Source organism: Misgurnus anguillicaudatus, chromosome 23, assembly GCF_027580225.2.
Source record: "Misgurnus anguillicaudatus chromosome 23, ASM2758022v2, whole genome shotgun sequence".
NCBI lineage: Eukaryota > Metazoa > Chordata > Actinopteri > Cypriniformes > Cobitidae > Misgurnus > Misgurnus anguillicaudatus.
This window is the reverse complement of record NC_073359.2, coordinates 16,420,731-16,437,146: the sequence shown is the minus strand read 5'-3', so window position 1 is coordinate 16,437,146 and position 16,416 is coordinate 16,420,731. Positions and strand designations below refer to the sequence as shown.

At 36.5% G+C, this 16,416-nt stretch overlaps 1 protein-coding gene across 1 annotated transcript; it reads right to left on the bottom strand.

Moving 5' to 3' along the window:
- Nucleotides 1-167: 167 nt before the first annotated feature.
- Nucleotides 168-15,838, bottom strand: LOC129453533 (semaphorin-4E). Its single transcript, XM_055217808.2, has 15 exons — nucleotides 15,679-15,838; nucleotides 11,113-11,439; nucleotides 10,638-10,783; nucleotides 10,479-10,541; nucleotides 9,869-9,967; nucleotides 9,318-9,417; nucleotides 7,947-8,057; nucleotides 7,405-7,556; nucleotides 7,053-7,225; nucleotides 6,323-6,482; nucleotides 4,508-4,730; nucleotides 3,843-3,958; nucleotides 1,270-1,433; nucleotides 1,096-1,148; nucleotides 168-1,015 (listed from the first exon to the last, which is right to left on the bottom strand). The coding sequence occupies exons 2-15, from the start codon at nucleotides 11,213-11,215 to the stop codon at nucleotides 285-287; spliced, it is 2,394 nt and encodes a 797-aa protein (XP_055073783.2). The 5' UTR covers nucleotides 11,216-11,439; nucleotides 15,679-15,838; the 3' UTR covers nucleotides 168-284.
- Nucleotides 15,839-16,416: the final 578 nt, after the last annotated feature.

Genomic DNA, 16,416 nt, shown 5'->3' with positions numbered 1-16,416 from the left:
AAATGTCAGTTTCAACACGTGAAGTACGTAAAATAACTGGCAGTTCTCTGTTTCAAACGATATAGTGGCTAAATTTACAGATCTTATGAAAGTTTTTAATGGTTTACCCAGGAAATGTAAGTGACAAAATTGTTTATTTTGTTCACTTTTAAATATATACAAAAATGTTTTTAATGGACCATGGTATTTTTAATAGATTTTTTTATTTACATACAAAATAAATAAATAGAAAAATTACACAAGATTACAAAACTTAAATAAAAAAACTTTTTGGATCCTCGAGCTCAAATCTCCGACTCGTCCGTAATGTACTTACAAATCGGCGTGTCTGTCGGTACTTCCCCATTGGGACCGTTTCTGTGAAAGCTGGTAGCTTCTACGTCATTGTCCGTTGCGGGACATATCCTGACTGTCTGTTGTTTACCATCCAAAGTTTCGCGTTCGGTGCTGGCTGTGTGTACGTATTCCCTCTTTGTAAAATTCCTAGGGGTTTTGGTCGATTGTCTCCCGAAGCACATAAATGGAGATATGTGGCCCATGTACAGATTCCAGATGAGCAGACATGCCATCATAATGGACAACAAGGCTAGTGCCACTTGCATTACTATCCACTTACCTTCTCCAGTTTGAGGTTCCGGAGGTATGGGTTTTTTCGGAACCTCGGTGAGACCCGATGATGATGTTGTGTAGCTTTTATGAACGATACCCGGGGTGGTCTGTATTTTTTCGGTTACTACTTCTATTATTTGTTCATGCAGATCGTAAATGCCCAACATCTGTGTGTACTGTTTTCCTTTGGCCCACTCGAGTGACATGCAAGTGTAGCGTCCTGCGTCAGCTGCTGAGGCGTTGTGGATAAGGATGCCATCGCTGTAAATGGTGTACTTCTTGTTAGAGGAGGGCAGCTGCTTCCCATTGAAATTCCAGCTCACCTGAGCCAAATTTGAGTTTGGTCGGCATAGCAACTGGATGTTGTTTCCCAATACAAGGGTTCGGATCTGTGGCTCAGCAGTCGCTAGTGTATTGGCACAGAGAGAAATGTGTTAATGTATGTTCTAATGTATGTTATGTTTTACAAAAAAAGTTAATATATACCTTTTATTGGGCAGCGAATCTCATCTGGATCTTTTAAACTTTGTATCCAATTACTAAAACACAAAATGATATGATAGCAGTCAAGTTGGTTATATAGATGCAGTAAGTCAAGCAAGAGATCAGAGAAAAGATTTTCAAAGTAAGTAAAGTATTGTGTATACAAGTATCTCTTACCCTTCTGTTTTGGCGGGTAAACTTGGTAACTCAGAGCACTGTTGAGCCGTGAGATCCCAAGCACAATAAGGGTCTCTGGCCAGAACACAGTCCAGACAGGATATATATCGACTGCAGTTACTGCTCGGCATTTGAACAACCCCAGATGCAGAGCCTGCATACAACTAAACCAAACACATAAATGTAAACATTTTAACATTTTAGCAAGTCTCTAATGCTCAATCATAAGAGGTAAATATTGTAGGCTACCAAGAATCTAAGATGTTCTTTTTTTAATACTAATTAGAAGTGTAACAGACCGCAGTTGATCCGTGATCCGTACAGATCACGACCCATGGTTCTGCTTGCATGCTATTTGCGGATTAATATGCAAATTTAAATGGGGTAAAGTTGATTTTTTACACGTGTTTCAAAGACTTGCGAATGTTAACACTTAAGTGATTTTAAACAATTTAACCGCAAAAGGCGCTAAAGTGAGCAATTTTCTGTCCGCACAGATGCACATGCGGTTGATGTGTCCGGTCCAACTTCAATCAAACGTGATCATCCCTTCAAAGATCAGAACTCTTGATGTATAAACTTGAGAGAGAGTTGTGCTACTGTGTCTCTCATGTAGTCAATTAAAATACATTTGACGAATAAAGCACTGAAAAACAACTTAATTTTCACTTTATGTGGAGCGACTGCTTTGCTGCATCTTCTTCACGAAGCACCATTTGGAATTTGTCTTCCGTCTGTGTGTCTGCTCGCGGGTTTAAGTGCACTCAAAAGTGCATACACGGAGAGACGCGTTTCAAAAAGCAAACAATCTTTCTGTTCTTGACAGGACACATACAAACAAAATGATCTCGAAATACCACAGTACTATTTCTAATAAAAACATTTGTTTAAGTTGCTTGCCAATAAACAACATGGCAGAAATTGTACTTGTCTTAATTCATGTATATAATGCTGAAACAAATGTAGGAATGTCAGAATTACAGTTATGCCACTTACATAATGTAGCCTTTTTAATGGTTGATGACAAGATAGAGATTTAAGGAAAATTATGTAGACTAATAATTTAAGTTTAATGTCCTAATGATCAGCCTACTTATTTGTATGTCCCACAGCTGACATGGAACGTTATTAACCGGTTCAGTAACGTCAATTGTAGGGTTGAACCGAAAACCGGAAACGTTAGAATACGGTTTCTGTTCAGAGCGAACTAAGTGGGGAAAAAATCTGGTTCAAAGCCCTGCTCAGCACCCAGCTGCTGGCGTTTTTCAAAAGCGCAGCACAACAATTGAAATCTAATGCCAGCCACAGGAAAAAAATGCTTCGGACACAAGGCCTAAAATGATATAAAATAATACCCTGGCTCTTCCTAGCCTTGTAATGGCACTGAAGCCCAACCATCATCAGAATAAGGAATCCATAAGACCAAAGATACTTAACAAGATGCCCCACCAGTATTAATATGAATGGGGGGAGATCGCATGGGTCAGAATTGCTGCTCTAGTCCCACCTCCCAGTGAAAAGAGCCAATCGCCAACAGTCAAAGAATGGAATGCATCCGAAATCACATACTGTGACAGTAGGTACTACTTACTCATCGACCGTAAAAACGGTAGGTGCTATATAGTATGAATATTAATAGTATGGAAGTATCCATCGAATGAACACTTTGGGATCGTGCCAGAAGTAGTAGGTCATCTGGGCACCTTTTGCCAACTGTTTATCGAATACTATGAATTCGGACATGCGCTCGCCTACTGATTTTCGCCTACTGTAATAAAGTATGGAATTAGATGGTTTTGGACGCAGTCAGGTATTTTAAGCATGTGCAGAATCGACAGGTCTTGTTTGTCTTGTTCCAGGGAGGCGTTGCAAATATTACACAACTTCCTTAAAAGGACTTTTGATCATATGCTTGTGAAAGAAAATCATTTATATTTTAAGCTTATCTAGAAATAAAATAAAATGTAAACACTATAAGTTGTGTATGATCTGAAATGGCGAAATGCCGGCTCCATGTCAATATGCAAGATGATCGCAGCGCCCGAAACCGGCATTTTGTCAAAAAATTTTTAAAAAGGGTAACGCAGCTCTATTTAAATGCAAATACATATATTAAACAGCTGTCCCTTGTGGTTGAATTGCGCTTGTTTAACCTCATTCCAGTTAATGACTTAACTTGATGTTATTGATGGCGAATGTAGTATGTCCGAATTCATTCATACTATCCATATTCATACTATATACTACCTACTGTTCTAATGGTCGATGAGTAGGTACTTCATCTAATAGAGTACCTGCTGTCATTGCGATTTCAGACACAGGGGATCACTGGTCCTTGCGAGTCTCATGACTAGTCGTCATATGCGTTGTGACGAAACACGCAAGTCAAATGTGCTCGGCTGAAGAAAGGAAGTCATATACACTTAGGACAGGATTAGGTTGATTAAATTAAGGACTGATTATCATTTTTGGGTGAACTATTCCTTATAAGTTGTGGGCCAGCTTTATAGACCTTAACTTGCATTAATGGAAGTAATGCAAGGTTGCGATGGATGAAATAAACATTTCAATACCTGGTTCTGGTGAAGGCGAAGAACATTGACTGGCTCAGCGTTCTGAAAGAGTTTGACTTCTTCAATGATGTGCATTTCTCCGTCGTAGTTCACAGCTTTCTGCAAATAACCGTTTTCTGGTGGAAGACAGAAAATTTGACTCGCATTAGACTTTAAACTTTAATATTCTAAAACTGAAACTGAAATACACACACACACACACACACACACACACACACACACAACTGCTGTCACTTTTATTATGTATTATGTAAACAAACACACAAGGACTGTACATTAAGAAAAAGCACAAGGTGTCAGTAAACAAAACACAGGCTCTGGAATGTTGGCTACAGTCCATAAAGTTGTTATATAATTATTGCAGATTTGCATTGAGTTCAGAGTTTGCATTTCAAGCTTAGACAGTTTTGTTTCTTGTGCGTGAGATGAGCAAACAAATAGTTTGTTTTTGTCAACACTGATCTATATTTAGCTTGAACACAATACAAATTAAAAACAAACAAACTCTGAAATGGGACAGTCTAGATCTGATTCCGGCAAGTGTCACTTTGCAGACAGCTCAGTGCAAGGTACTATTAACATTCCAGTCAATGAGTGTTTACGCACACCCTTTAACTGACTATTAACGGCTTGCTTTGCCCCGGAGGCCGACAGGAACATCTCACCTGTGCCGATAAACATCACAGGATAGGACTGTCCGTCTAAAGCTGGTACGTGGTCTACAACAAGGCGGGTCAATGCCGGTCCTTTGTTGACCAGCAGAGGCTTGCCCGTGATCGGACGGACGGCGTCGTCCATGAGGGGCCGATCTCTGATGAACTGTAGCGTTTTATCCGGCAGATCCAACGAGCGCTCAATATTCAGACTTCTTGCTGCGTTGTTGATGCACTGTGTGAAAATTTGCAAAGAAAAAAAAACAGATTTTTTTGTATGTTTTGGCGCAAGAGACTTAAAGCAACATTACATTTTTACAAATATATTTTGAGCAACTTTACATGTTTACAAATATTTTAAACTTTAAATGTATTCAAAAGATATTTTAAACAGTTTTACAGGTTTATAAAGATATATATTTTTTTTAATTTACAAAAATATTTTTACAAATATATTTTAAGCAACTTTCAATTTTTTCAAAGATATTTTAAACTATTTTACAGGTTAACAAATATATTTTAAACAACTTTACATTTTTACCAAGATATTTTAAACAACTTTACATTTTTACAAAGCTATTTTAAACAACTTTAACATTTTACAAAGATATTTTAAACAACTTCGCATTTTTACGAATATTTTTTTAAAAACGTTACATTTTTGTTTTGATAATTTTTTGTTGTTGTATATACCATGAAAAAATAGGGCTGTCAAAAGATTAATAGCGATTAATCGCATTTAAAATATAAGTTTGTTTTTTGCATAATATATTTGTGTGTTTATTGTGTTTAATTATTTTGTATATGAAAATGAGTTTCGTTGCAAAAACTCTGTGTATTTATATATAAGAGTTTCGTTGCAAAACAAACAATAAAAAAAAAACAAAGTTATAAATAAAACATAAATAAAGTTATTTAACTAAACAATAGCACACACAACAGCAGGCTGAATAGATAAAAGTCTGGAAAATATGGTAACCCTAAAAAAAACGGTACAGTATAAGCTAAGGACTACTACCATGATGGTATACTTTAAAGTACCTTATAGTACTAGGGCTGTAACGATTAATCGTGCAAATGCGCATTTTCTCAATGAATGAATTTTAATGAATTACGGTGAAATCCCAGCACATCAGAACCCCAGGGGGCGCTCTCATGCAGAAACTCCCTTTGTGCCACAGAACAAGTAGCATTACAAACGCTATTCCAGGAAATGACTATAGGAATATTTATATCGCTGTTCTTCAAATTGTTTTAGGTATTTTCATGATAATAAAGAATATTTTGAATGATTTTTATTTAACGAGTGTTGCTTTTTAAATGCAAATTACAAACGACTCCAACTCATAATGATTTTAGATTGATAAGGATTTCCTACTGACCAAATGCCGCAGTACACGCACAAGCTGTGCATTACACAAAGAATTGCAGCCTTGCGATTCAGAATCGATTTCAGACAGGCATTTTTAATGGGACACGTGATTTAATCATTACATCCCTATATAGTACTGTTTCATTGTAGGCTATAAGAAGAGGGTATTTAAATGTACTGTTGCACTGTAACAAATCAGGCCTGTGTCTTAGTTGGAAGAGCTCTAAGCTAGCCTTCCATACTCCAAAACTGAGTAAAATGGAGTAAATTCGATCATGGGTGGATGCCGGAAGACTAGTCGCAAAGTAAAGGTGGGCGGCTGGTGGGCGGATGCGCATATACGCTTAAAAGACTGACAGGACCGGATGATCAGGCTCCTCCCGTAAACCTCTGTTTAGAAATTCATAACAAAACGGCACACATACATAAAACAACATAAAAACATAATCACTCACAGCTCCTGGTCGAGGGACAGGAATGTCTCCGTTGAATGTGACCCATTTTACATCCGACGTTTCCACGGTCACCGGTGTCTTAAATTTGCCACGTGAGAACACCTCGCTAATATCGGTCACATCGTATGCACATACTGCCGAGGTCTGATCTGTTGAGCTCCTGCACACACACAGAGATCATTAAAATCATCTTCAATATGCCAAGCACATAATATCAGGTCTAAGATGACTGGACAGAGTGACTAAATGGGTGAAAAGAGCCGTCTGTCCCCCTTTAATTATCAATGCTGCTATTAAAACAGTCTGTCTTACCTGTGACTCGTGTCTCTTACCTGGTCATACCTGCATTGCTTCATACACAACAGCTGTTTCACTGTGAGTTATATTGACGTGTACTGAAAGCCATTCACATTGAGGTACATGAATCAGTTTAGATTTTTGTCAGTGTGAACAGTCAGATTTACAGTTTTCTGACAGGTTGATAATATATTTTTAATTGTGGCAACACCTACATCATAACTGAGCTAACCAATGTAAACATACTGGATATTGACTACACAAATTGATCCGATTTCATAATCTGAAAATAAAACAGTTCAGACTGCTGTAAAGATCAGATTTTAATACAAATCTGAACTGTGTGCAGCGTGAACAACCCAAAAACAATTTGTGTTGGTTGCAGAATGAAGATCTCTTAAAATAACAAAACACCCGACGGGACAAAACTTACGACTGAGATGTAAAGATGGCGTAAAAGACGCTCTTCCTCCATTTCTTGTGGCGCACGTGGAAGACGTCCTGGATGATGTATGGCAGGCTGGGCTCGGGGACAGAACAGTCTAAACGTGCCTTCAAAAAGGAAGTCCATTTCCTCTGGAGTGTCCTCTGGCCACCCATGTCTCCCTGCATAACATAAGCTCAGGGGTAAACGTCTTAAATCCTTCAGCACATCCTGTGAGTTCACGAGTAGTAAAAGGTATACCAGAGCCAAAATATAAACATTCTAGCACAAAGAGCTTAGCTGTGGCCATTAACACTAACCCATGGTTAGTCCTTGTGTCAATGGTAAAGAGATTAGATACCTTGCAGACTCTGGCGACACGGGACACCAATAGCTTGCTATAAAAGTCGTACTCTATGGCGTGTTCGCTGAAGAACATGTAGATTTTGTCATCGTCGCCATCGGGACTGTTCTCGCTTTCAGGTATTACGTCCATGTAAATGAAATTTGGCTCTTGGGGAAACAGAAAAAAAACATTGTTGTATAAGCATGAAGGCAGTGTTTTTTCTTAATTAAAAAAATGTATTCTATATTTTTAAAGGAATAGTTCCCCCAAAAATTTAAATTCTGTCATCATTTATTGACAACGTTTCTTTCTTCTGTTGGCTTCCCATTGGCTTACATAGTGGGAAAACAAATACTATGGAAGTCAGTGGGTAATGTCAACTTTGTGCTTACCATCATTTATCAAAATTGCTTCTTTTGTAATTAAAAGAATAAAGAAACACGAACAGGTTTTGAACAACATCATGGTAAATAAATGATGATCGGAATTTTTTATTTTTTATTATCCCTTTAATAAAAGTCTTAAATAATTTCACACCTTATTATTTTCTTACATACCATCAAGCCATGAGCGTTTGATCACTGTGCGCAATGAAATGGGTGAGGTACGGAGTATGACCGGCTCAGAACCCAAAAAGTTGAAGAACGTGGCCGAATACAAGTCTTGATCTGTTGAAAAAAAAACTGATTTACTAGAAGCTCAGAAACATCAGAAAGCTTTTCAGTTAAGTTTGCCAAACTATGGTCCATTTTCTTTGTGTACGCGAGGAATATTCCATTTTCTTAAAAGAAAAATCCAGATAATTTACTCACCACAATGTCATCCAAAATGTTGATGTCTTTCTTTGTTCAGTCGAGAAGAAATTATGTTTTTTGAGGAAAACATTGCAGGATTTTTCTCATTTTAATGGACTTTAATAGACACCAACATTTAATACTTAACTCAACACTTAACAGTTTTTTCCAACGGAGTTTCAAAGGACTATAAACAATCCCAAACGAGGCATAAGGGTCTTATCTAGCAAAACGATTGTCATTTTTGACAATAAAAATAACAAATATCCACTTTTAAAGCACAACTTCTCGTTTAGATCCGGTCGTCATGCGCTAGGGTGACCCGACGCAATACGTCATCACGTCAAGAGGTCACAGAGGACGAACGCGAAACTCCGCCCCAGTGTTTACAAGTGGGGTGAAAGAGGACCGTTCCTACGTTGTTGTATGTCAACTGATACTAATTAATGTCTTTGTGTCAGTTTATTGTTTACAATGATCCGCAAATGTGCGTTTTTTATATATGTAACACGTGACCTCCCTACGTCACTACGCATTTACGTTAGGTCGCGCTGGACCGGACCTAAACGAAAAGTTGTGGTTTGGAAGTGTATGTTTGTTGTTTTTCTTGTCAAAAATGGCAGTCGTTTTGCTGGGTGGGACCCTTGTGCCTCGTTTGGGATTGTTTGTGGTCCTTTGAGGCTCCATTGAAAAAAACTGTTAAGTGTTGAATTAAGTATTAAATGTTGGTGTCTATTAAAGTCCATTAAAATGAGAAAAATCCTGCAATGTTTTCCTCAAAAAACATAATTTCTTCTCGACTGAACAGGGAGGGACATCAACATTTTGGATGACATGGTGGTGAGTGAATTATCTGGATTTTTCTTTTTAAAAAATGGAATATTCCTTTAAGTGAACAAATGATGATGCAAGCCAGATTCAAACCCATGCCCCTGTATGAGAACCACAGCTTAGTGTTTTTAAAGCATGTTGTTTTGTATCCAAAATATTTGTAATAGCCAAAGTTCATTACATACATTCAGTGTGAAACTTCATTTAAATGTTTTTACAATTGTGCAAATTAAAGTGCGACTTATAACCTTGGCCTACCAGTTGAGCTATAAAAACACAGCTCTAATTAAATGTAATACATACCAACCATGACGGAAGCGGATCTCTGGAAGGGATCGAAAGGACATTTCCCCCTGCCCTCCTCCTGCCGATCCTCTAGTTTCAGCTGTCCATCACCGTACGTCTGTTCAAACAAACACCATGAACACACGGCTCTTTTGTCCGTTCTTTGTAACATAGTGATATCAGTGCTTGTTCGAACAAATAAAACCCAATGTTCCTCATCTCATTCCAGGAGGGAAGCAGAGGATTACGAAATGCAAACACGCATATGCAACTAAAACACATAAAGGGGCTGCCCATTCAAAAAGGATACTGCCTTAACATAGGTACCAAGTTTTTTAATACCAAGGTATAAGCCATGGTATTGTGTGATTGACATATTCATATATCAAGGTATTGACGTAGCACTCCAAGATAGTTTAAGAAAGTAATAGTACTAGTTATAACCATGCACTTTTTTGTACGAGTAAGTGCAAATAAAATGATAAGTTTGTTTTTCTTCAAATGCACATTTGTTTGTTTGTTTAGACAAGTGTTGCATTAGCATTATTCGATCTGGTCACGTCACTTACTATGTAATCACAGGTGGGACTGAAGGCATTCGTACCGCACACGTACATCACACTGTCGTTCACTTGATGCAGCATCTGGATGTAGTTGTGACAGTCGGTCTGAAATGTAAATCGATCAGACAGTTGTCTACATGATCAACAGCTGAAAATATACAGCAAAATACTGTTCAAATAAAAAAACTACAGTATATGATTAACCCTTTGATATGAGACATCCACTAGAGTCCTTAAAAAAACAACCAAAACTTTAGAGTTTGATGTAACATTTATAAGTTTTTGTACTTATGATATAAACATGGCTGACAAAAATAGAGTTCTAAGTACTTAATATATTTATTAGAAGTCAACAAATAAATCGGCATGCAACAGCTATTATTTGTGTTATTGATGTTAAATTGTAAATTTTTGGTTCAGTTTGTAAAAAATGATGGTTAAGAAAATCAATATTTTTCTAGTTTACATACAAAATATTGATCACAAAAACGATCGATTAATCATTTCCTCCACATTTTCAGTATTATCAAAGTCTACCATCAGTCGACCTCTAATATAATATTATTTATGTTTATGTGTTAATATGCCTGTGAGCGGGGGGCGGAGCTTTACTCACATCGGGATGCTTCCCTTTAGAGATGCACTCCTTTTGTTTCTCCTCCGTCACTTTCCACAGAACCTGATGGGTGGAGAGAAACCAATAAAAACATGAAACATGGTTAGGGAGTTCTTAAAGTTTTGCCAAAGATAAAAAAAGAAAACCTTAAACCCCCACCTTGGATTTAGCAACCGAGATATCCTTTATATCAAGGGCGTAGACGGCTTCTCTCGCCCCCAACATCAGCAGCCCCAAATCCTCTCGAATAAGCATAGTGGAGTAATTCCAAATGCCTTCATCTTTAAATGTGATCACATGGTTATCTAAGTGGGACAAAAACACAAATGCATGTAGATATTAGTATGTTAATCATTTAGCGTTATGTATACATTTGCCTGATCAGAAAAATATATTTTTGTGCATGATTTCAGCTCAAGTATTTATGCAACCACTCTTTATTGCATATTTGAAATGTGTTATGAAAACCTACATGTGACACAGTTTTGGAGATTTTGATCTATTCAAATACACAGGCGCTGTACTTGTATAACTGGAAATAGCTGCCCGGGTGGGTGTTACCGATGTGGCCAATGATTGAACTTACTTGCATTAAAGGGACTTTTTGTGGTAACTCAATAAACAAGAATCTTACCTTCATACTGAATCGTTTTTCGGGGGGTGATACTGTTGCGTCCGTTGTAGGCGCCCGCCAAGGAGACTCCATGTAGTACGATGAGGAAAATCAGTGCAGACATGGTTTTATCCCTCTCCTGAGAGCTTACCAAATAAATAACAAGTAATTTTATCTTTATTGTTCAGTAAAGAAATGGCTTAAAAGTCATGTTTTGGTAGGCTGGGTTATGTTGGAGTGAGTTTCCAACATATACGCTTGTTGTTTATGTGCTTTCGTGGCCAAGGCTGGTAATCCATAGTGTTAGATGCTCAAAGGTCCTGAACCCATCTGTGGCGCTGTCTTACTCTGTAAAGATTAAAAAACAACCATAACTCAACTATGAACGTGATACTGTAGAATAGATGTATCTGAAAGAGTCTGAATCTGATTGATAATGATTCATTATATATACAATTGTTTGCTTTTATGTATCGGGAACATTTTGGGAATAAACTCACATATTCCCAATATGTTATGTTCATACTTCAATACATAAAAACTCCTGCGTTACGCATGAAAGAGAAAACTTGTTTACTTATATCCCAAACATGAAAATTCACCTGAAGGCCAGATGTTTGCTGAATGATGATCTTAGTCTACAGCAAGACTACAAAAAACTAAATCCTCCACTTGAACCATGAAATAGAAAGTAAACAACTCTTAGAGCTCTGTCACCTAAACATCCATCATAACTTGTTTACTACAAGGATCTCAACACGAGTCATTGTTGTTTTACCAAAAGAGTCTCAGATCACAGTAATAATGTGCACTCCGTAGGTTAAAAACAAGATAGGTGACCCGTTTTCCACCCAATTTGGAATGTATGCAGCTACTTTAAACCTGGATGCAGGCTGGGACATGTTGTGGATGGTGCTGGAAGGATGCCTGACAGTGTTGATGCCTTAAGGTGAAAACTGAAGCTATTCGCCCGTGCTTGTTTCTACGACAGTGCACAGTTTCTCATAGTTAAAATTTTAATGAGACTCATTTTGAGTTGAAAGTTGAGCAAGAACCAAATCAATAAATAGGTAAAAATTTGAGATTCTTTTATCAACACAAATTATACTAAATGAATTAAATTTACATGTGCATACATGTAGTTAACTAAAACAACATAATTTTATTTAATACTTTTTCTTGAGTAATGAAATGTTATATGGGTGGTTGGGGTTACCATGGTACTTCCATGCAGTTGCTAAGATATTTTGACTATTTGTTTTGGGGGTTTGGTTACTTTCACAGGACAAAAGGGCCCACCCCAGTGGCTTTATGACATTGTGGCCCCTAAATGTCATAGCTTAGGTCCCTACTTTAAATTAAAATCTATGGGATTTCTCGAAGTACATTTCATATATGTCAGATCACATAAAGTGTAACAACACAACAAGTCATTCAATTTGAGATATAATTAATATTAATAGTACAAGACGAGTTACAGGGCTGCATTTGGCAGGCGATTTTATCCAAAGCTGTACATTTTTATCAGTATGCGTGTTCCCTGGGAATCGTACCAACAATGTTTGCATTTGCACTGCTAACACAATGCTCCATTAATCAGAAACACCATTAATCAAAACTTGTTTAAGGCTGCTGAAAGACTGCAAAAATTAAGGGAGCTTGGTTTTTCCACCCATTACAGATTTGACTAATTTGTCTACTTAAACACTAAAACAGTTCTACTGGTTAGTCAACTACAGTATAAGCTCCAGGGAAGAACGGGTATTAAATGAATCAACAAGTGTACTTTACTGATCTACAAGCATTGCTGACTGGCAGACTTTCTATTACTCATGTCTTTAAAAGTGTTAATAAAATAAAATCACTGCTGAGTAATAATTCATCAGAAATGTCCTCTCCCCCATTCACACTCCCATGCGCAATAAATGGTTTACTTTGGTTTTCCATCTTCCGCTATGTGTTGCGCAAACAAAGCGTGGTAAGTCTTAAATCGTTTCTAAAAATGCATTAAACGGATATGACAATCTGTAACAATACTATAATGGTACCCAGAATATCTAGTCCTGTCTTTGTTTAATATGCAGAGATCATATGAAAATCTGTTTAATTGAACAGATATTGTCAGTATAACAAGTAAAAAAAATTGTAAGCTGAAAGTAACTTTTGATATGTGACCAAATCTGTGAAGTCATTTTTTGTGATTTACTGTTTTCTAACCTTGATATATTTAATATTGACTGAGTAAGGTCATGTCAAATATTAAAATCAATCTAAAATCGATGACTAAAATCAAACTTTGATGTTCTCAAATCTCAAAATTAGATTTTAGCTTGGATTTTACATAGAGGGTCACACATTTTTTTCTCTTTATCAGACAAATTAGTTGTTTTCTTTACCATTTTAAGCATCTGCAAATTGCCTAAATATAATTTAAACATAAGTGTGAATTTGATTAACCAAAATGAGTTATATTGTGGCACTATCAAAACACTTCTTAATGGTGTGATTTTGGGGAGGGACTATCTGTTCAACTGACCAATGAAAGACAGGGATGTGTTAATGAAACCTGTTTGTAAACAGTCATTTATTTAGCAAATTCACCATTTTACTAAATGTGCAGAGAAGACATTTCATATTTAAAATATATTAATAGATGCCCTTACTAAACTAACCTAACCATTAAAAATAAATACACATCACTGCTTGCACATCAAGGGCATTACAAAGGTTTAAAAGTCTCCTGAAAAGCTATTGTTTAAAGCTAGGTGTCTTTTTGTATTGAACCACATGATAAGAGTGGTTCATCGTGATTCCACTGTGTTACAATGGTTTAGGTGCAATAACATGTTTTGTTATTTATTAACCTCAGCTTTCCTCTTTCAATCCATGTGTCACGCATATTGTGAAACGCTTGAAAAACGTTGAAAACACACCCAGTTTAAGGGGTTAGGCCTTTGTTGGTTCAATTTGCTAAAACAAATAGGTTTCATTATTGTGCAGGCATTTGAGGTGGAAGGTTTTAAGAAAAGTCGCAGCTCTTTGTTAAATCGTACAAAAAGTGCTAGGACGCCAATATAGCCTGTATTTCATGAACCAAGAAATTAAATGCAGGCTGTGTAAAGTATACATGCATCACACGAAGATCTAGGTAAACATATGGGTGTGAAAATGGCAACATTCCCTTCTTGCATTCAGGCAAGTCAAAGCAAGACTTTACACAGGGAATATGTTTGGCTGGGGAGTTTGTATCCGTGTTTAGCATGATCTGTCACTTTTACAATGGTACAAAAAACTTATTTGTACTCTTAAACCACCTTTAAATAAATGGATTTCAATGCATAGGTAGTAAGAAATTGAAACAGGTGCCATCTGATTTAAAATAACGCATGAGTTAACTTGGTCTGGTTCATTGTTGCAATTGCTTTTAACCACCTGGCCTCAAAAGGTTTGAGTAGATCAGTGTTTCTCAATCTTGTTCCTGCAGGACCCTTAACAGTAAACATTTTGGATGTCTCTCTAATCTGACACACCCAATTCAAGTTGCATAATAGTCTATTATTGATCTGATGAGTTAAACCTGTTGTTTGATTTAGAGAGACACTGCAACTGTGTACTTTTCGGGGGTCCTCCATTGTATATAAAGTTACTCTTACAGGTTCTCCTACATATATGTGACAAAGTCTTTGAAAACCCTGCTAAAGTCATATTTTTGTAATTTACTGTTTTCTGACTCAGTAAGGTCATGTCAAAGATTGAAATTAAACATTGATGCTCCTAATCTCAAAATTAGATTATGAGACTTACGCCTGGATTTCACAGACAGGGTCACACATAATTACGGTTTTACTACGGTAACCACAGTATTCGTAGTTAAACCAAATTAACCACAAATATATTATGGTCTCACAGCATAGCCATAATATTTGTAGTAAAACTGTGGTAAAACAAATGGTAATTAATTCACCAATTAAAAATATTACTACACTTATAACAAAACTATGGCTAATTTCCTAAGGGTTCACATGGGTATATCCATGCAAAGTAACCACACCAACACATAAGTTCATTTCTTTATCTTTTGAGAACTTTACTAATGTTTCAATAGTATGTGTCTGTTATCTCTCCCTAAAACATCATCTAAGGTGATATTTAGTTTAGTTTTGTATTCAAAATACAATAACATTTAAACTGAATGTATGTATGCATATAATAAGGTAAGGTAAATAATTTTTATGTAAAATGAACCATGGTTTTACTACAGTAACCATATCTTAACTATTATATTTGTAGTATAGACATAGTAACCACAAATTTACCATTGTCTGACTAGAAACCATAGTTTAACCATTTAGTGCAAGAATATGATACAAATGGTAATCAATGTACCATAAACATGCTACACATATGCTACTACAATAAAACCAGAGTTCATTTTTCCTAAGGGTATAACGTATTAAACCGTTTGAGAAAAACGTTTCATGGTTTATGATGTAACACCCTAGTTTATACATAACTCTTTCATATATCGCTTAAATCAGGCTAACGTAACATTTTTAACTCGGTCCCAGAAAACATCACTTAACTCACCGGATATGTCAGCAATGGTCTCCTTATAGGCGGCAGATAAAATGCTGATCCTAGTAAAATTGTGTACTCAGCATGTGAGGAGCGCCAAACTGAAGTGAACACACCACAACACCACTTCTCATGTGCGTGTGCATAGGCGTGTTCAACTTCATTCGGCACTGCGCAAATCAATCTGTTTATGACTTCAAACTGCCGCGAGAGTCTCGGTTTTCTAATCGCTCTCGCGGTACTTTAGTGCAAAACGTCAATTTTTTTATTTTTTTTATTTAACTTGCAATCACATTACAACAATACTCATAACATAACAACATAAAAAATAGAAATTATAATCAGACATAATTTAAATAAAAAAATAAAAAAGTAAAAAACATACAAATGAAGTATAACGAAAAGAAAATAAAGGCATGAGATCATCGTACAAATAACGTAAAAGCTTCACATAAGGACCTAGTGCGTTTTGCTTTATTATTTTTCAAACCAAGAAGTAACTCTACATGTTTCATATCTATCTGAAATAACAAAAAGTTAGGTTGTGCAAAACGCCAATCAAATTGCGCACCTGAACGCGATGACGTCACATTTTACTCATTCAAGTGACTGATGTTTATGAAATATGATTTCCTGTAGAAGCAGCGTGAAAGCTTAAAGGTTTAATACTTCATATGTATTGACATAAATTAACAAAATTGTGCCGTGTTAGCGTAACGTTAGGCTATTGCATATGTTTAGTTCCGTATT